This window comes from Cloeon dipterum, chromosome 3, assembly GCF_949628265.1.
Source record: "Cloeon dipterum chromosome 3, ieCloDipt1.1, whole genome shotgun sequence".
NCBI classification, from domain to species: Eukaryota; Metazoa; Arthropoda; class Insecta; order Ephemeroptera; family Baetidae; genus Cloeon; species Cloeon dipterum.
In genome coordinates, this window is record NC_088788.1 from 6,694,293 (window position 1) to 6,715,437 (window position 21,145).

At 37.1% G+C, this 21,145-nt stretch overlaps 1 protein-coding gene and 1 long non-coding RNA gene across 2 annotated transcripts; one reads left to right on the top strand and one right to left on the bottom strand.

Annotated features, from left to right (window-relative positions):
• Positions 1-19: 19 nt before the first annotated feature.
• Positions 20-8,089, bottom strand: LOC135941086 (mucin-2-like). The gene is made up of 5 exons (XM_065486355.1): positions 7,893-8,089; positions 5,155-5,324; positions 4,559-4,681; positions 2,987-4,408; positions 20-1,497 (listed from the first exon to the last, which is right to left on the bottom strand). Exons 1-5 carry the CDS (start codon positions 8,087-8,089, stop codon positions 20-22), a joined length of 3,390 nt encoding a protein of 1,129 aa, XP_065342427.1.
• Positions 8,090-11,267: 3,178 nt separating this feature from the next.
• On the top strand, positions 11,268-13,038 carry LOC135940558 (uncharacterized). Its single transcript, XR_010574894.1, has 4 exons — positions 11,268-11,455; positions 11,512-12,553; positions 12,606-12,878; positions 12,934-13,038. It is a non-coding gene; the product is annotated as an uncharacterized LOC135940558 (long non-coding RNA).
• Positions 13,039-21,145: the final 8,107 nt, after the last annotated feature.

Genomic DNA, 21,145 nt, shown 5'->3' on the forward strand with positions numbered 1-21,145 from the left:
TCGAAATGCCTGTTTCGACTTATATGTTTGGATGTGGATCTCCAGTGGGGGGTGTGGTAATGTTCCGATCTACGAAATTCTGAGGTCGTGGAACCGTTGCAGATGAAGATACTCCACCAACTGGAGAATCAGACTTCCTTGCGGTAGCAGGTCTAGATGCTATTGGATCTCCAACGGTTGGCTGAACTGTTCCCTGCTTTTGGTAATGCTGAGGTTGTGGAACCATCGGGGATGAACGAACTCCACCATTAAGAGAATCAGACTTCCTTGCTGTAGCAGGTCGAGATGCTATTGGATCTCCAACGGTTGGCTGGACTGTTCCCTCCTTCTGGTAATGCTGAGGTTGTGGACCCAACGAGGATGAACGAACTCCACCAATAGGAGAATCAGACTTCCTTGCGGTAGCAGGTTTAGATACTATTGGATCTCCAACGGTTGGCTGGACTGTTCCCTCCTTCTGGTATTGCTGAGGTACTGGACCCATTGGGGATGAAGGAACTCCACCAATAGGAGAATCAGACTTCCTTTCGGTAGCAGGTCCAGATGCTTTTGGATCTTCAACGGTTGGCTTGACTGTTTCCTCCTTTTCGTAATGCTGAGGTCGTGGACTCAATGGGGATGAAGGAACTCCACCAATAGGAGAATCAGACTTCCTTGCGGTAGCAGGTCTAGAGACTTTTGGATCTCCAACGGTTCGCAGGACTGTTTCCCGCTTTTGGTAATGCTGAGGTCGTGGACCCATCGGGGATGAACGAACTCCACCATTAGGAGAATCAGACTTCCTTGCGGTAGCAGGTCCAGATGCTTTTGGATCTTCAACGGTTGGCTGGACTGTTTCCTCCTTCTCGTATTGCTGAGGTACTGGACCCATTGGGGATGAACGAACTCCACCATTAGGAGAATCAGACTTCCTTTCGGTAGCAGGTCCAGATGCTTTTGGATCTTCAACGGTTGGCTTGACTGTTTCCTCCTTTTCGTAATGCTGAGGTCGTGGACCCAATGGGGATGAAGGAACTCCACCAATAGGAGAATCAGATTTCCTTGCGGTAGCAGGTCTAGAGGCTTTTGGATCTCCAACGGTTCGCAGGACTGTTTCCCGCTTTTGGTAATGCTGAGGTCGTGGACCCATCGGGGATGAACGAACTCCACCATTAGGAGAATCAGACTTCCTTGCGGTAGAGGTTCTAGATGCTTTTGGATCTCCAACGGTTGGCTTGACTGTTCCCTGCCTTTTGGATTGCTGATAATTTTGTAATTCCAATGAAGTTGCACCAATGGAGAAATCAGACCTCAACAGGGTATCAGGTCTAGACTCTTTTGGTTTGAGCGGGGTTGCTCGTTGATGTTGTAATGCTGATGAGGATGCAGAAGCTCCACTAGTAGAAGGGAGACTAGGTTGTCTTGGGGAGGCAAACCTAGTTGCGAATTTAGTAGGTGGCGGGATAATGTTGGTCTGGCTATCAGGGGGTCGCAGAAGACGATATACATTGGTGTCGCCTGAAACAGGAGAACAAAATGAATTGTATTATTCCTGCGGTTAAATTTAATATAGTACATATTGGAACTAACAAGAGAATTTTATTATTTAGCTGTATTTTTTCTAAATATCGATCCGCCTATTAATTGAGCTTTTAATTTCAATGGAAAAAGCTAAAAATTGTGAACACTCGCCAGCATAAGAAAACAATAAAAAAATATGCAAAGCATATTATTAAATTCAATATTTCCAAGCATGATTATGCTGGTTAAATCGCAATATCTTTAATGGTAAATAGTTTTTCTGGATTCAAAAAGATACTTGGCTCACTGCTTTTTATTAAAGATTTTTTATGGCGTGAACTTACCACTCTGAGTTTTCTGCGATGAACTTTTGCGATTTTCACTGGTTAAAGATTCTGGTTTCCGACCCGAGGAAAGTGTTTTACCTAGTACATCAGATCTTCTTGTTTGATTACTCATTTCTGGACGAGGGGAAGAAGCAAGCAAACTCTCTAGCGACAAATCAACAGAATCTAAAAAAAATAATTCTGCATTCAAATTCCTGCTTTCCAGCCGACAAAATAACCACAAAAACACCAAAATAAAGTATATGCGTCACTCAAAAATAACATTTTTAATATAACAACTAGGGCATAGTATCTTATTTAAAACATATTGCCACGTTGCGATTTTTCGAATCAGCCAACCCATTACAAACTTAAATGCAACCCCCATTATTTATTGCGACGTCATCACTGCTCAGGGGTTAGAAAAGAGCATAGTGATCAAGGGATTTGAAAATTTTACAGTCAATTTGGCCAGGATTTAGTTTAAATATTTTTTGACATCTGACTAAAAAGTATTATTGGTTTATCGCTAATAGAACCAAACACTACTGGCCGTCCTTATTGAAGATTATTAATGACGTAAACTTACTACCCTGAGTGCTTTGCGTAAAAAGTTTGCGATTTTCACTGGTGGAAGATTCCGGTTTCCGACCCGCGGCAAGTGTTTTATCTAGTACATCAGATCTTCTTGTTTGATTACTCATATCTGGACGAGGGGAAGAAGCAAGCAAACTCGGTAGCGACAAATCATCAGAAGCTAAAAAAAATAATTCTGCATTCAAATTCCTGCTTTCCAGCCGACAAAATAGCTACGAAAACACCAAAATAATGTATATGCGTCTCTCAAAAATAACATTTTTAATATAACAACTAGGGCATAGTATCTTATTTAAAACATATTGCCACGTTGCGATTTTTCGAATCAGCCAACCCATTACAGACTTAAATGCAACTCCCATTATTTATTGCGACGTCATCACTGCTCAGGGGTTAGAAAAGAGCATAGTGATCAAGGGATTTGAAAATTTTACAGTAAATTTGGCTAGGATTTATTCCAAATATTTTTTGACATCTGACTAACAAGTAATATTGGTTTATCGCTAAAAGAACCAAAAACTACTGGCCGTCCTTATTGAATATTTTTAATGACTTAAACCTACCTCTCTGAGAGCTTTGACTCGAAATGTATGATGAGAGGGTGCGATTCTCACTCTCTGGAGACTCTGGTCCCAAGGGGTGTACTATTATTTCTGTCAAACTCACTGACACTTCATCAGAATTCGCTGACTCTGTTCCATCAGAATTGGCTGACTCTGTTCCATCAGAATTCGCTGACTCTGTTCCGTCAGAATTCGCTGACTCTGTTCCATCAGAATTCGCTGACTCTATTCCATCAGAATTCGCTGACTCTGTTCCGTCAGAATTCGCTGACTCTGTTTCATCAGAATTCGCTGACTCTGTTCCGTCAGAATTCGCTGACTCTGTTCCGTCAGAATTCGCTGACTCTGTTCCATCAGAATTCGCTGACTCTGTTCCGTCAGAATTCGCTGACTCTGTTCCGTCAGAATTCGCTGACTCTGTTCCGTCAGAATTCGCTGACTCTGTTTCATCAGAATTCGCTGACTCTGTTCCGTCAGAATTCGCTGACTCTGTTCCGTCAGAATTCGCTGACTCTGTTCCGTCAGAATTCGCTGACTCTGTTTCATCAGAATTCGCTGACTCTGTTCCATCAGAATTCGCTGACTCTGTTCCGTCAGAATTCGCTGACTCTGTTCCGTCAGAATTCGCTGACTCTGTTCCATCAGAATTCGCTGACTCTGTTCCGTCAGAATTCGCTGACTCTGTTTCATCAGAATTCGCTGACTCTGTTCCGTCAGAATTCGCTGACTCTGTTCCGTCAGAATTCGCTGACTCTGTTCCATCAGAATTCGCTGACTCTGTTCCATCAGAATTCGCTGACTCTGTTCCGTCAGAATTCGCTGACTCTGTTCCATCAGAATTCGCTGACTCTGTTCCGTCAGAATTCGCTGACTCTGTTTCATCAGAATTCGCTGACTCTGTTCCGTCAGAATTCGCTGACTCTGTTCCGTCAGAATTCGCTGACTCTGTTCCATCAGAATTCGCTGACTCTGTTCCGTCAGAATTCGCTGACTCTGTTTCATCAGAATTCGCTGACTCTGTTCCGTCAGAATTCGCTGACTCTGTTCCGTCAGAATTCGCTGACTCTGTTCCGTCAGAATTCGCTGACTCTGTTCCATCAGAATTCGCTGACTCTGTTCCGTCAGAATTCGCTGACTCTGTTTCATCAGAATTCGCTGACTCTGTTCCGTCAGAATTCGCTGACTCTGTTCCGTCAGAATTCGCTGACTCTGTTCCGTCAGAATTCGCTGACTCTGTTCCGTCAGAATTCGCTGACTCTATTCCATCAGAATTCGCTGACTCTGTTCCGTCAGAATTCGCTGACTCTGTTCCGTCAGAATTCGCTGACTCTGTTTCATCAGAATTCGCTGACTCTGTTCTGTCAGAATCGAAATCTATACTGTCATCTATATTTAGGGAAGCGACCGACATAACATTGGAACCTGTAAAAAAATATTAAAGGTACTATTGAAATTAAAATTCTAGCTTTCCATCCAGCTATAAAATAACATTTGAGACATTCACAAATATATTACGTAAAATAGATTGCCAATTGCTTATTTTTTTAATCAGCTAACACGCATTATACAGACCTGCCTCACTGAGTGAATCATCAGATTTCATTGATCTTGTGTCCACATTATCGTTTTCCACATTGCTCCCAAAGTCAGGAGAAGGAGCAGGCGCATATGGAAGCGAGTTATTATTATCAGGAGCTGTAAAAAAGCATAATATGCACTGTTACCACATTACATTCAAGCATTCTCCTTCCAGTTTTAAAATAGATTTTGCGTCATTTCACAAATATACAGATTGCCATTGCTTTTTATAATCGGCTTGCACGCATTTTTCAGGCCCATATTTATATTGTGACATCGTCACTGCTTTGGGCATGGGTGGGGGGGGGGGGGTAGGAGCCATATCATTCATATACACGGATTTGATCATTTTTAAGTTATTGGGATTGGGATGCCTCTCGAAACTTTATTTTTTTATTCAGACATCTGACAAATAAACAGTTATGATTAAAAATAATTTTGGTTTCACTAGAGAATTCTAATTTTTGTTATCAAATTTATTTTCTGGTTTCCAAATTAACTGGCTGTCTGTTCTGAAGATTTTCATGCTTTAAACTTACCGCCATGTACACGATCCCTCGGTAAAGACAATGAACGGTAGGGATTCTCACTGGTGGACGATTCTGGTCTCTTGCCACAGGAATTTCTTCTTACCCCTTTGGTTTTATCAATTGGCGGCGATTTTGGTTTTTCAGCATCGTTTTTCGCTTTGCTCTCATCACTACATTGGCCATGTTCGGGGAATGCGTGCTCTTTCTTTCCAGATTTATCAGCCATTTTTCTGAGAAACAAAAACGATTTACACAACATTATTAGTAGATTTAATCCTGAGCCTCTCATATTGGCATTTACCAGCAAAACCTGTTATTGCAAGAATTTCATAATTCTCCAACAGGAAATGCAATTGGAAAAATTAGTTTATTTGACCCTTACGAGCAATAATAAAGAATAAATATATTAGAAATGTGGACAATTTAAGGAATGTCAAGCTTCAATTTTATTTAATTCTAATAGGAAACACACCTGATTCTGAGTTAAAAGAAATACTATAGAAACTTCCCTCTTGATTGCAACTTTAAAAAAGAGAATTAAAATAAATACTTCCAATGTAACGGTATAAACCATGTTTGTAATTATAAAATCTAAAAAATTTTATAAAAAAAAACGAGTCAAACATTAATTATTTGGTTGTATAAAAAAAGGAAGCACAAATAACACACACTACAAATTATCATTACCAAAAAATAAAGTTACCTTTAAGTCCTTAAACCGCCTTAAACAATTTGTCCCTCAAGTATGTTCAGCCGCAAAGGTCAGAGAAGCAGCGACGGGCTTCCAGGAGATCTCAGGATAAAGTGAATTCACTCACAAAATGCTTCGAACATTGGCTCGCAATCCCCAGCCGCATTACTCGGATATCTTCACAGATCGTCTAGATTTGTATCTATACCATCTATGCATTGAGATAAAGTGACACTACAGCGTTCAAATTCTGCACTTGATTTTCTCCATTTGCGGCGTGGAATCTGATAAATATTATTCATTGTTAGAATTTTTAAAAGGGCAAATTCCATGTAATATAAAAATGCAGGCAACTGAATTTACTCACGAAAAAATTCAAGGACAATTTTTCGTTAAACAGGAAAATAAATGCATGAGAAGATAGTAGAAAAAAGCCTTTGATTTTCTACCTGTATTTCATACTGTGCTGAATTTTTACTCTCTCTATACTACTCTTTAGTAATGGTTTCTCATGGATTATTAGGATTCTTTTTTTCTTAGTTTGACTCGCTACTTCGCCCGGTTCTTCGTCAATTCTAATTTTCCAGAATTAAATCTTAATGAAGTCTGCAAGACTTAATTTTCATTAATTAAATGCTTAAAATCATTTCACGTTTAATTCCATCCGCTACACTAAAACCATGTTTGGGAAATATGATTTTTAAAATTCGCATAAATTAAAAGCTCTTTGTGTAGTTTCCTTTTTATTTAAACCGAGCTGTATTCATATGATATTACTGGAATATTTTGTGATCTACTTATAGGAAGGATTTCAATAGGATTTTACAGAATGAAACGTGTTTTTTAAGGGTGTATTTGAATGATTTCTGTATTTTATTTCCATCTTTTTCTTAAACTGTACAATATCTATTCACTAAGATTACGTAAAATCTTGATTCGCTAAAATATTCAGTTGTAAAGAACAAAAACTAAGTACAAGGTTTGGCTGAATCTTAAAAATCATGTGCATTAAAAAGTTCAAAGGTTATTAGTACACACAAGTGGGTAGCCACTTGGCGCTCCGCGCGCCGAGACAATTTCTGTATTTTTATTTCCATATTTGTCTTAAATTCTACAATATCTATTCACTAGGATTACGTAAGATCTTGATTCGCTAAAATATTCAGTTGTAAAAAACAAAAACTAAGTACAAGGTTTGGCTGAATCATTAAAATCGTGTGCATTAAAATGTTCAAAGTTTTTGTACACATACATGGGTTTTGACGGATGAGTATTTGTTTGTGTTCCAAGCTGTTTTGTGTCTTTTTAGTAGATATGTTTTCTACTTTCATGTTCCCAATTTTAATTCACTTGTCCACGACACGATATTTTTGGACGCATTTTGAAAGTGAAAAGGTCACAATTGTTGCAGCATTCCTGCAGATCCGTTTTAGCAATGTTTATAGGGCACAGAGTAAAAACTCCTTTGAGACGAAGAAAGGTCATATATGAGCACCTCAAATGAAATTGTTCATAATGGTTAAATATTCCATCTTCGCTTTCGAAAGACGTGAAATACATTTGACACATCAAACAATAAAAATTGCCTGTTCCCTTGTTAAATGACGGATGCTGGAGGCATTCGTGGGATTCTTTTCTGCCCTTGTAAACAAACTTCTCACAAACACCGCAGTTATATAGCTCCGAATCTAAATTTGTTCCTTTTAGGGCCACTATGACATTTTTTTTATCACTGGCTAAATTAATGTCAACTTTATAGCTGTGCAAATTTGATGTGTAATGCTCCAAGATGGCATCACTAAAAATCTCACACATCACACAATAGCCTATTATGTCGCGTTTTATCTCACCGTTGTTGGCATCATCTATATGTTGAGATTGGGGTGCAAGTGGAGCAAGTGGGACTCTCTGACCTACGGGTTCCTGTACATTTCCGTTCATTGAGGCTGCACAGGCACCAGTTGTTTCAGGATTTAAATTGCCTACTGCGACTTGCATGTTTGGATGTGGATATCCAGTGGGTGTTGAGATAATTGTCCGATCTCCGCAATTCTGAGGTCGTGGAACCGTCGGGGATGAAGGAACTCCACCAATAGGAGAATCAGACTTCCTTGGGGTAGCAGGCCTAGATGCTATTGGATCTCCAACGGTTGGCTGGACTGTTCCCTCCTTTTGGTAATGCTGAGGTCGTCGACCCATTGGCGGTGATTTTGGTTTTTCAACATCGTTTTCCGCTTTGCTCTCATCACTACATTGGCCATGTTCGGGGGACGGTTGTTCTTTCTCTCCAGTATTATCAGGCATTTTTCTGAGAAACAAACACGATTTACACAACATTATTAGTAGATTTAATCCTGAGCCTCTCATATTGGTATTTACCAGCAAAACCTGTTATTGCAAGAATTTCATAATTCTCCAACAGGAAATGCAATTGGAAAAATTAGTTTATTTGTCCCTTACGAGCAATAAGAATGAATAAATATGTAAGATATGTGGACAATTTAAGGAATGTCAAGCTTCAATTTTAATAAATTCCAATGGGAAACACCATGAAAATTACACCTGATTCTGAGTTGAAAGAAATATTATAAAAACTTCCCTCTTGATTGCAACTTAAAAAAAAAGAATTAAAATAAACGCTTCCAATTCAACGGTATGAACCATGTTTGTACATATTAAATTCTAAAATCTATAAAATTTTATTAAAAAAACGAGTCAAACATTATATATTTGGTTGTATAAAAAAGCACGCACACACACACACTAAAAATAAGCATTACCAAAAAATAAAGTTACCTTAAAGTCCTTAAACGGCCTTAAACAATTTGCCCCTCAAGTATGTTAAGCTGCAAAGGTCAGAGAAGCAGCGACCGGCTTCCAGGAGATCTCAGGATAAAGTGAATTCACTCACAAAATGCTTCGAACATTGGCTCGCAATCCCCAGCCGCATTACTCGGATATCTTCACAGATCGTCTAGATTTTTATCTATACCATCTATGCATTGAGATAAATAGACACTACAGCGTTCAAATTCTACACTTGAATTTCTCCATTTGCGGCGTGGAATTTGATAATTAAGATTTTTCAGTTTCGAGCACGTTGCCATTAAAACAGAGTTGACGCAGACTCGAACGGCTGAAGGCAAATAACCGCACACCGTCAAGATCGCCGCCACTTGGACTTTTTTAATAAGACCCGGGGATGGAGCTTTTGTTAATTATTTTATCCAATTTTTAAGAAATCTTGCGCTCCAGTGTGGCAAAAAAATTGCCTCGTTCACTCAAATAAGAATGCCCTTTTATGTGTTCTCTGCTGGCAGCATTGCATTGTATGGGCGTTGTGTTCAACTCCTGCTCTTATTGAATTACTTAAATTGTTCTGCTCCATCGCTGCCACACTCATTTATATGAAATGCTTAAAAATTTCAGGAAGAAATACGTTAAATTCATTGACCACAGGAATTTTTCTGAATAATTCCAGAAATATGATTTGGGTTCACCTTCATCGACAAGAATTTTAACACATATTTTATTTTTTTAGGGTTTGAAACGAGGTAAATAGTAGACAATCTTTTTGGTGTACATATTTTTATTTTTTAAATGACGCTTTGCATGTGTATTTTACAAATTCATTAAAATCTTAAAGATTGTTTCAAGCTTTTGACTCTAATCCTACCATGTGGATTTTTTATTATGCACGAAGCCATAGCCGTTGGTCCAAAAATTGATTGAATTTTATCAATTTGATACATCTGTCATCTGTGCCTCCAACGACCACGACTTTCAAACATGTTTTCCAGACAAGTGGAATCTCAATATGTGTTGAGACTTTAAAGCATTTTTCAAAGGAAAGTTTTATCATCTAATTTTTTAAAGCCAAGGATAAATTATGTGTTTGCTGAGGAAAATTGAGTAAGATTTTCTTCAGTATTTTTACAAGAGATAATGGTCTGTAGATATTTCAATTTACCATCTTAGAGCGAAATTGTTGCGAATAAAAACCTTAAAAATCTATTAAGACGTTGAAGCACTTTCATACCAGAGAGATATTATTGCTGATTAAAAGTTTAGAGAAAAGTTTCATCTTAAAATTCTATCAATTAAGCTAAAGATTAGAATAATGTGTTATTCGCGCATGAATACACAATTTTTGTTTTGTTGTACCACATTTGCCGCGCGCCAAATCTGTCTCCTCATACAAATTCTGAGATAAATGAATAAATTTATGTATCTGTTAAAAGACGCAAAATTACATTTTGCATAAACCTTCTATACTTTCTTTAATTTTTATCCTGAAGTTTTTAATTCAATTTTGAATATATTCAGAGTTAAAATCTATATGTAAGGCGAAATTAAAATAAAAAAAATAACAAAATTCGTATTATTTAAATTTAATATAATGAAAATTTGTAAGTCAATGACTATTATTAATTATTCCTCCCTCTAAAAATTAAAACAATTTCAGTTCGTTGTGCAGAACCCGGGCAGGTCCACGGCTGTCATTTATTATAAAAGAATTAGTCATTAATGATTGTAAAACAATTTCAAATCTTGTAATTGATTCGAATCCGATCGGATTACATTTGTAAACATTCAATCAACAAAATTCTTTTTTTTGCTCTTTTTATCCCTGTCCGAGAACCGGAGGACCGGGAAGGGCGCGCACTGCACTAGCACGAATGCTGAAACCCGGGTGCCAATAACACCGCGAACGGATAACATGGGCGCACAGGGCCGCACAGGGACCCAGCCCACTCAAGGGCCACTTGCCTCCGCACCGAGGACTGCATTGAAACGCTAGACATTCGTCCTGTGAAGCCAACTCACGCATGCTGGAAAGGGTCAAAGCAGCAAGTAGCGAGTTATTTGACTTCTTAATAGAAGTTTTATTATTTCTACCTTTCTTTTCTCTCAAACCAGAAATATCGAATTAATATTTGCTATAAAATATGTAAAATATTATTGTTTTTGCATCATATATTTTCCTCTTGTACGTGTTTTACAAAAATTATTCATTCAATTCGAGTGTAATTTCAAACCAAAAATATGTTTTGTACAAATTTTAATAATATATTTTGTGGGGGTTATCAAAATATTCACGGAAGTAATACGTAATCATGTGGCACGGGAAAAACGTATAAAAAGAAATTGATTTACACATTTCTTGGCATTTGAACACACCAATTCTGTGGAATTTCCGCACAATTTTGAATTTTGAACTCGCTCTGTTATTGTTTGACATTTGAACATTTCTCTACGATGGCTGAGGTGGACAAGTTGCACCTGACGAAGAAGCGGCTACAAAATCTGCGAAGGAGAAGCCTCGGTTTGCAGCAACTCGCAGTTCGAGTGATTTCGAAGCAACTGACATTTTATACAACACAACATGACGAGCTGGAGAAACTGAAGAGTTTGCGTGAGTTATCATTTTCATTCGAATATTACGAAAACGGAACGATGTCGATGTAATTTACAGCTGGCGTTTTGCGTGACAAAATTTTGCAAGTTTTAATGAAAAAGAAGTGTTTGGACATGCAGGGTCGGGAAATGGAGTTTGAAAATTTGAAAGTGGTCTTCCCGTTGCTTCTGAGCCCAAGAACCCGCTACATAGAGTTGAACAGCATTTTGTCCTTTTGTCCTGACTGGTTTAATGACAGTAACATTGATAAGGTAACCGTATTATCACAGTCATAAACGACAAGTGAAAATAAAAACATTAAATTTAGGTGACACCATGGTGCGTTGAACTTTTAAAACACATAGAGACACGTGCTCCGCAAGTGGAGACTCTCATCATAAAACGAAACAATTCATCTCTTTACGAAGTGGGAGGTCCGTGGTATTCAGAATTTGTCGAGTTCTCTCAGGACATGGTGAAATCACTGATGAAAATGGGAAAATTAAACAGGCTTACAGTCGGCTCTTATTACTTTGACTCCGCCGATTTGCTTAAAATATGCAAAAATCTTCCGAAACTACAGTACATCAATATCGAGTTGGTATATAACAGAGGCAATGTCAGGCCAGCCACTGAAGACGTAACAAGCAGCCTTTGCAACCTGAAAGAATTGATTTTCCTATGCCCTTCTCGTTTCACCAACGATTATTTGAGTTATTTGTACACCAGAAATCTACCTAACATTGAAGTAGTTGGATGTGATCCGAACCAAACAGTGGATTTATTCGGCATCAGAAGAGATGCCAATAGATATTTGGATTTCCGTGGACCCTCAAATCTGCGAAATATTTTTCTCTTCACGGAAAGTGCAGAAGAAGCTGAATCGATGCCCAAATTATTTCCAAATGTGACCAGTCTCATGGTAAGCATTTGCTCATTTTGGAATTATCTGATTGATTTTCGATTTTTAATCCTAATTTAAACATGCATGCCTATAGCATATTATGCTTCACCGATTTAAGCATTATTTTTTATTTAATTTTAAAGGTTAACAATATTTCGAATTGTGGAAGAGGATTAATAACTTTGGAAGAGCATGTGATGCCGAAATTCGACAATATTAGACAATTTCATTTGTTGAATCCTTGCAGCGGAGTTTTTGAGAAGTATTTGAGCATCTACGGACAAAAGTTGCAATCACTTTATTTGGGACATCATTATGGTAGAGATGAAACAATAGATTTTAATTTGATTTTCAAGTACTGTCCGACTCTTGAAAAATTGTCAATGAGGAACATGTGTTTTAAAACACCATTATCAAAGTTAGATTTTTTTGCGCAGCTGAAGGAACTCGAATGGACAGATCTCAAGTAAGTATCAGACTTGCTCTGTAGGTACTAAACTGATTTTATAAATATATAGCTATCATTGCAATCCTCATGGAATACCTGGTCCAGAAAGCAAGGATTTCCTGTCCAATATTTTATCAGCTCCAAAACTTGAAAAAGTCAAGTTGGAATCGAGTGTTTGTATGCAATATGATCTTCGGAAACTCAACTCTTTGATTGAAGAAAATCAAATTTTAAATAACCTTAACACTTTACATGTATATTACTTTGAATATCACATCGATGACGCTTTGGCTAATGTTTTGAGGAGTGCGTGTGCATATCTTCCGAAATTAACTGATTTCAAGTAAGTGGTAAATTGATTTGATCGTACTTTGACGAAAACATTTTTCTCTTTGCAGATTCGGAAAAAGACATAAATTTGAAGACCCGCTCCTGCCAATCCAATCGACTCCACTCAGTGATATCGATGAAAGTGTTTGTGAGATGATTGGTGTTTTTGAACACGAAAATTAACCAAATAAACCTGGACTTCTCCTTACTTAACTTTTGTTTGAAAATACTTTAGTGGAGATGAATAAATATTTTAACTTTATAATAATCTCATTGAACTTTGTTCGTGCCATTTTAAAGCTTTTGAGCAGTCCATAGAGCTAAATAATTTTATGCATTTTATTGTTAGTGTTTTTTTTTACCTAGTGGCATACGAAAGGAGTTGAGCCTTGCCGCCTTTTTTGCAATTTTTTTAGCCATCCGCCGGCAACTGTTTTTGCTGGATAAATTATTTAGAGCTCTTAAGTATTAATTCATCATTTAGAAAGGTGTCATAATTAGCGTCCTCCTCCGTCATCATTGAGGCGGTTTCACGTTAAACAGCCGACAGAGAAATCAACCAACGAGGAACCCTTTTTAAGCTTTTTTAAAAAATTTTAGTGTCTATTTTTTTCGTTAATGACCGATTGTAATTGGAACGTTAGGAACTTTCAAAAATAATATAAAAATATCTTTAATCAGAGTGTAAAAAATAACAATTTCAATATTTTATTTTCCAACGTCTGCTATTAATTAGTTTCTAAATTTCATACGACTGTAAACATTACAGTGAAGTCCATAACCATAGCAGTCGAGTATAGATTCTGTTGCGCCATAACCCGCGATATTTAACTGCCAGCAGATCCATCTACATATATTAATGGACAGTAATTTTTATCTCATTGTCAGTAAAACCCCTTGATGATTAGTCTTCATTTTAAGCCAGTTAAGCAAAATAAGTACTAGAAAATTTATGGAACGTAATTTTTTCAAGAATCCGTATATTAATAGTTTAAGATAAGAAAAATCATCTTATGAAATGGACTGTGAAATTATCTCAGACAAGACACTATAAAAAATCTTCTCGGTTTGCGGCTTCTACATAGAACAGCACTGGCAACCAAAATGCTTGGAATTATCGCTTTGCGCTACCCAAATTTTTAGGATTTTCAAAGATCCCGCCGGCGTGAAATTTTACTTTTATTAACAAGCCCGCTTGCTATGCGATTTGTGCGTGGGAATAAATATGTGTGCGACAAAAATGAACATGCAGCGTTATTCTCATGTCTGTCAGACCTACCCAACAATTTTTGCAGGTGGATTCTAGCAGTGGCTTGCAATCTTCAGCTGAATTACTCAGATATCTCCACAGATCGTCAAGATTTTTATCTGTGCATTGAAATAAAATAACACTACAGGGTTCAAATTCTGCTCTTGAATTTTTTTCACTAGAGGCGTGAAATTTGATAAATATTCGTTGCTAGAATTTTTAAACGGCGAATCCCATATAATATTAACGTTAAAAACGCAGGCGAGTGAATTTATCGAAGAAAAAAATTCTAGGACTCTCTTCTTTGATGCTTCAAATACCTAACTTTTCCCATTTTTTCGCGATACATAAATTTGAATGATTTGCATTTAGGTAATACTTATTTTCGGAATTGAGATGAAAGCAAAAATATGCTAAAGTTAAATAAGCCATATTTTTAGACTCGTTAAAAAATATTTATAAATATTAATAAATATTTACTTACAACTCGTCAAAAAAGCAGTTCTTTGTGCTGATCAGGCTTTATTGAATTGATTCTTGATCCTGGAAACGTGACGAATATTGCCTTTCTCTACTTTGCCGAATTTTCTGAGTTTTGGCGAGAATCTTGAAATCTCTAATTTGTGTTTTAAAGATTTTGATACTAATACTATTATTTTTGTTTTTTATGGTGCGCACAATTCACAAAAACACATTTCATATAATTAATTATTGATTGAATTCGAGAATGAGAATTTAGTTGCAAGGAAATCCGTAGTGATGTTATAAATTTTTGTTCGTCCGTTGTTTCATTTTGCTACAGCCATGCTGTCACTTTATCCCGATTTAATCAATCGATTTTAAAGCTTATTTAAATAATTTCTGCTTTTAATTTTATTTCGTTAGTGACCGATTGTAATTGGGGCGCTAGGAAGTGTTAAAATTAATAAAAAAATCTTTAATCAGAGTGTAATAGACAGTTTTATTTTCCAATTCCTGCCATTATTTATTAGTACCTAAATTGCATACGACTTTTAACATTACTGTAAAGTAATACCAGTCGATAACTTACTCTGCACAGCAGCCTGTTGCGCCATAACCCGCGCCTCAACTGCCAGCAGATGCAGCACCACAGCAGCATAATTAATTTTTATCTCAGTAAAACGTCCTGATTATTTTTCTGTATGTTCTGTATTAAAAGAAAAAATAGCCCGATTTTCAGTTGCGAAAATTCTATGCAAGTACTTGAGATTTTTTAGTTAAGAAAAGGATAGTGAAATTATCTCAGACAAGGCTCCATAAAAAATCTTCTCGGTTATTTGTGGCTCTTAGCACAGCTTTGGCAACCAAAATGCTTGGAATTTGCCCTAACCAAATTTCTAGGATTTTACAAGATCCCAGATCTGCAGAAGATATACCTTGTCGGCGTGATATTCCGGTTCTACAAACAAATCCGCCAGCAATGCGACATGTGTGAGGTAGGGAATAAAGATATGAATGCGACAAAAACGAACTTCTTATGCAACGCGCTTCGCACGTCTGTCCGGCACGTTGCCTACCTAACAAATTTTGCAGGCGGGTTCTAGCAGTGCCATTTGAGAATTTATAGATTTTAGAATGAAAATTATTATTATTATGAAAAATAAATTATTATTCGTCTGTGGGACTATCCTTATTTGTTCGGAACTCAACAATAAAATTATCTTGAATTGGGCTGATCCCAAGAAAGATGTTGATTGTTAAATTTTAAAACAAAATAAGAGAGAGGAAATTCTTCGATGAACTGGCGCACAAGAGCTGCCCACCTCTTTCAATAAACACCAGTTATATGGAAGGTCTACCCTTTTAATCCTGACCTCCATATATAATTTTGGTGACCACCGACTTGAAGACACGAACACGACCTGCTGAAAAATTCTTCGCTGTAATTCAAGATGTAGAAAATTTGAACCAAAACGCTTTTGGAGATGCAGGTGCATTTGTCAACTGCCATCTTTTTGGAAATAAAAAAACCCTGATTAACTGGTTCCGGAATGCTGTGAGCAATTTCCATATAAGACAGTTCTGTCCCGCAGCCAGCCGTCTCTTTTTACCACAAGAAGTCCCAAGGAAGATCATTTTCATTCCTATATTTCGTCGTGGTAGGGGAGAAATTTCGCATAGCTCAATAGCCAAACGCGATTTTCTATATTTTGCAAGAAAAGGGCAAAAATCCATCAATTTAAACTTGTTTGTTTGTTGAGCGAGCCGAAATTTTTCCGCTGCCACCATCGATAGACCCTAGATGAAGCCAAAATTAAGAATTTTTCAAACAAGATGCTGCAGTAAGTCAAGAACAAAATACACCAGTGAAGCGGATCTCAACAAACAACAAGAAAATTGATCTAGAAAACACGCAGAATTCTTTGATCGATTCCTGGACAAAGTAAAAGATGCAAAATTCTCCACTTGCATTAAATTATACTATATCTTATTATCTATTATTATTATACTATTATCTTAAGTAAAAAAATCTTATTATTTATTTTCGACACATCCTACATTGAGAAAAAAAGTTCTCAATATCTAGCAGAAAATGTATTTCATGTTTCTTGTTTTGTCAGCTCGTAAAATTTTTCACACATCAAAAAATGCCTGATGCACGTGTTTACTCATTGTCTTTAAGTTTAGAGACGGATCAACTTTTCTGGACGCTTGTGCTGGATCTGTTGTACGGGGAATATCTCTCTGGAAGGTATTTATTTTCTACGTGATTCACCCGGCGGGCCTCTTTCAGACTTCTGTTTTCTCGCTGAAGGTAGAGCTGAAGCCTCGCTTTTAGCTACATAACAAAAATATTAATAGAGTTTAGTTTAAAATCGTCTAAGGAGTGAATTATAATTCATACTAATTGATATTCGATGAAAATGTCCAACAAAAAATATTAATAGCGTCATAGCCGGGTTTAAGAAGAATGATTTGATTGCTATCACGATCGTCTTAACGTCATGAACAAATAGAAACAACTAATTTATTTAAAAATTGTATATTTCTGCCAAACTTTTCTATTAGTTGGAAGAAATAACTGTTGACCGATAAATAATATATTTTTAAAAGTAACTAGCAGTGAAGCATTCACATTTAAGGCGGAAAAATGATCGCGGGAAGAAACTAAAATACAGTGTAAAAAATAATTAAATTACTTAATATACCTGTTAGACGAGGAATAGACAGGTCTATCGAAGAATTGGGAGAAGGAAAATGGCTGTCAAGCGAGTGACTACGAATCTGCCGACCTACGGGGTATTGAGGTCTACGGGGAGGAGTAGAGGAACCTTCTTCATCTGAGTTGCGAAAATTTTGTTGACCTTGTGGAGCTACAGGCGGTTCTTCTGCTGCGTCCTTTCCAGAAGAGCAGCTTTCCTCTGCTAAAATATTGATATTTTGAAATAAAAACTATATCTTTGGTTTTTTGTCATCTGGTCAAAATAAACCACGCCAAACGGATAACATAGAGTGCCCGCAGAAGAGCATGGACCCACTCATGGCCATATTTTCGCCGAGTTCTTTGATCGAAATTTGTCCCTAAAGCCAAGTAAAGCTACGAAAATCAGTAAAGGGTGACTCATCACCCAGCGCGCCTTCCAGCCCGTTAAATTACTTAAAAGCCATTTATATAATGTTATTTAACTATCCACCATCGTTGCCATTGGGCAGCCAGTGATCAATCCCTGAAATGCTGAATTATTTCAATTTCCTTGGCACTGGTGGGAATGCCTTTTAAAATTATGCAATCCAACCGACTAACTTAAAAAGTGATAAGAATCATACTGTATCAGACATACTTTTCATTTGTTCTTCATCTGCATTGGGAAATGACGAATCTTCTTGCTCCATCTCATTATTTTGATCGGATTGTTCAGGTACTTCAGGTTCCTGGTCTTGCATGTTCCACAATTCAATTCGCGATTCTGCAAGAGAATATTCAAATCCATTAAAAGCTGATTTTATAATAAATAAATAAATTAAATTACGCCAAGTATCTGCGTTTTCAACATCGCTCTCAATCCTGATGCCAATCGAGACAGCCTGTCCTTGAATGGGTCGCCCTCTTTTACGAGGAATAGACAGGTCTAACGAAGAAAGGGGCGAAGGAATAGGGCTGTCGAGGGTGTTCCTGTGAATCGGCTGACCAACGAGGTATCGAGGTGTAAGGGGAGGACTAAATAAGTAACTTTCTAAAGAGTTGCGACGGCGAGTTTGCTGAGCGAGTGGAACTACTGGTTCTTCTGCTGCGTCATTTTCAGGACAGCAGCTGCCACCTGCTGAAATTTCGATTGTATTAATTAAAAACTATGTCTTTGGTTTTTTCTCATCTGGTCAAAATAAACCACGCCAAACAGATAACATGAAGGGGCCGCAGAGGAGCTTTGGCCCAGCGGGGGCCAGATTTGCGGTAAAATTGGTTCCCACTGCGCAGATCCGAGATCCAAGATGGCGTCTGAATGTGGGAAACAAAAATCTCTCTTTGAATTCCCGTACGTGTGTCAGGAGATTGTTTTAACGATCCAAAAGACACAATTAGTACAAGTAATGCATAATATTGACCAAAACTTGCTTCTTTTCGCGCACTTTCAAGTAGTGACCGTTTTTTTCGCGCCATACTCCAACGGACACCATATCTGGGCGTCGCACTAATCTGGACCCCGCTGCTTGGGCCATATTTTCGCCTCCCCGCACCGAGTTCTCAGACTGAAATACCACATAAATTCATCCCTAAAGCCACTATAAACGCCCGGAGCGCGTTAAATTACTTAAAAGCCATTTATTTCAAATTATCTAACTAACCACCATCGTTGCTATTGGGCAGCTAGTAATAGATCCCTGAAACGCTGAATTGTCTTCAATTGCCTTGACACTGCTTATCACACTTTTAACATTATTCAATCCAACCAACAAGCCGAAATAAAAAAAAAATTAAATCATGTATACTCTACCTGACATTCTTTTCTTTTGTTCTTCTTCGCTGGGAAATACCGAACCATCCTCTTCCATCTTATAATCTTGATCGGATTGTTCAGATACTTCAGATTCCTGGCCTAACGAAGAAAGGGGCGAAGGTAAAGGGCTGTCGAGGGTGTTTCGGCGAATCGGCTGACCTACGAGGTATCGTGGTGTACGGGGAGGGGTAAATGATCTCTCACTAGAGACGCGACGCGGTCGCTGGCCAGGTGGAGCCCCTTTTCCTGGCTGAGATGGTTCCATGGCTGCGTCATTTTCAGATGAGCCCAAAGAGGATATTTTGGCAGACTGGCCGTGACAACCACTGGAATTTTGAGAAGATTTTGCAGACTCCTGGTCTTCCATGGCTTGATTTTCTGTTCAGGATGTTTTCAAAAATTAAAACCGCAAGGAAAAATCCTAAAAATAATACCCTGTTCAGAATCAGCATCTCTGCTCTGGCTTCTCGAGCTAATAGCATCATCTGTATCTATTGTAGGCACCGAGCTGAAACGGTTAAATAAATTCAGAGAATATAACGAATGTGAAAATTCAAATATATCAATATTTTTACGATTTTTATTCGCATTGTTTTACCTGGACGAACTCTCATAAGAAATGCATTTTGGATTGTTGCAAGGCTCATTTTTGTCAAGGTCACGTCCACATTTTGAGCACTTTTCCATTGTAAGATAGTATTGCGGTCAGTATCTGAAATGAAGGAAAAAATGCAATAAAGTATTAGGCAAAAGTCGACAATCCAGGGAGCGGCAATAACCTGGCATTTCACAAATGTCTCAGAGGCCGACTATTAGTTCATTTTTTGATAAGCTTCAATCGATGGAATTAATGGAATTACAAATAAATATTGTTCAATATAATTAATTAATAGTTACGCCTTACATTACCTTTGCTTGGAATTTATTTGTTAAAACGACTCGACCGAATATGTTATTCTTTAAGAAGATAAATTGCTAAAGAAAAAAATCGCTGACAATACAAGTACAAGAGACTAAAAAATCATTTGAATAAATATAAAGAAAACATTATTTAGAAAAAATATAATAATGCTTTACCTAAAACGAGATCAGGATAAAGGTGACTGGTAGCCAGCAGCGCTTGAATAAATGTGTAGAATGTATCCTCTTGTCTGAATAGCTCACATTTTTCACGCGGTAATTCCTTACGTGTCAAACTTATTCTATTTTTTTCCAGAATGTGAATCTATAACGATAAATTTTTGTTGTGAATGCTGCTTCTGAATATAGCAACTTGTTCTCTCCAAAAACTTTGAAAAATTATTTTAGCCAAAATGTTTATTTAATCATGGAATAATTAACAACATTACATACAATTGATTTGTTTCTATACGTGACAAATATAAAACACATCTTAATTTTTACAATAATTAAAAAAAAAACTAAATGGTAGGGTTTCAAAAGGCTTAAATTGTGTGACATTATGTAAAATATAATAAGTAAATGAATTGTCCTATAAAATTAAGAAATCTGGTCACTTATACTCAAAAGATTTATTTCCCAATCAAGATTTTGAGCTGCTCTTTGATGGCGGCTCATTTATAGGCATTATTTTTTAAACATTTTCATGTTACCATTTTTCAGCGGTACAAGTATCGGCTGTCCACTCCAGATCATGCTGCTTATTTTTACTTTTTTAGATCCTCTCTCTAGTTTGAAAACTACTTAATCAATTTCCTCTTATTTCTATATAAAAATTTGCGGTTATCAGGGAAATACTTTGATTTTTAATAGAAGCAAAGCGCAAAAAAGTCAATTTAAATTCCTAGAACAAAACTGCATTTTACATACTTATTTTCCTGAATTAAGTTTGAATTGCTCTCATGTGTTGTATGTACTACTTCATTTGAAAATGTTGAAGTGAGTATAAAAGACTTCTGGATTGTTGCACGTACTAAAACTTTATTTTCATAAAAGCAAATCTCATCTTGTGTATACAGAAGCATTTAGCTCATTTGGATGAGTTGAAAATCTTGCTTCCAGATGAATTTGTCTGTACATCAGGGTTTAGATATGGTTTTTATGCAACGATGA

Coding starts and splice junctions, on each gene's coding strand:
- LOC135941086 (XM_065486355.1), bottom strand. CDS start 8,089: ATGCCTGATAATACTGGAGAGAAAGAACAACCGTCCCCCGAACATGGC. Junction 4,682..5,154: donor GAGACCAGAATCGTCCACCA/GTGAGAATCCCT, acceptor GCTTTTTTACAG/CTCCTGATAATAATAACTCG. Junction 1,498..2,986: donor GAGTCAAAGCTCTCAGAGAG/GTAGGTTTAAGT, acceptor CTCCTGTTTCAG/GCGACACCAATGTATATCGT.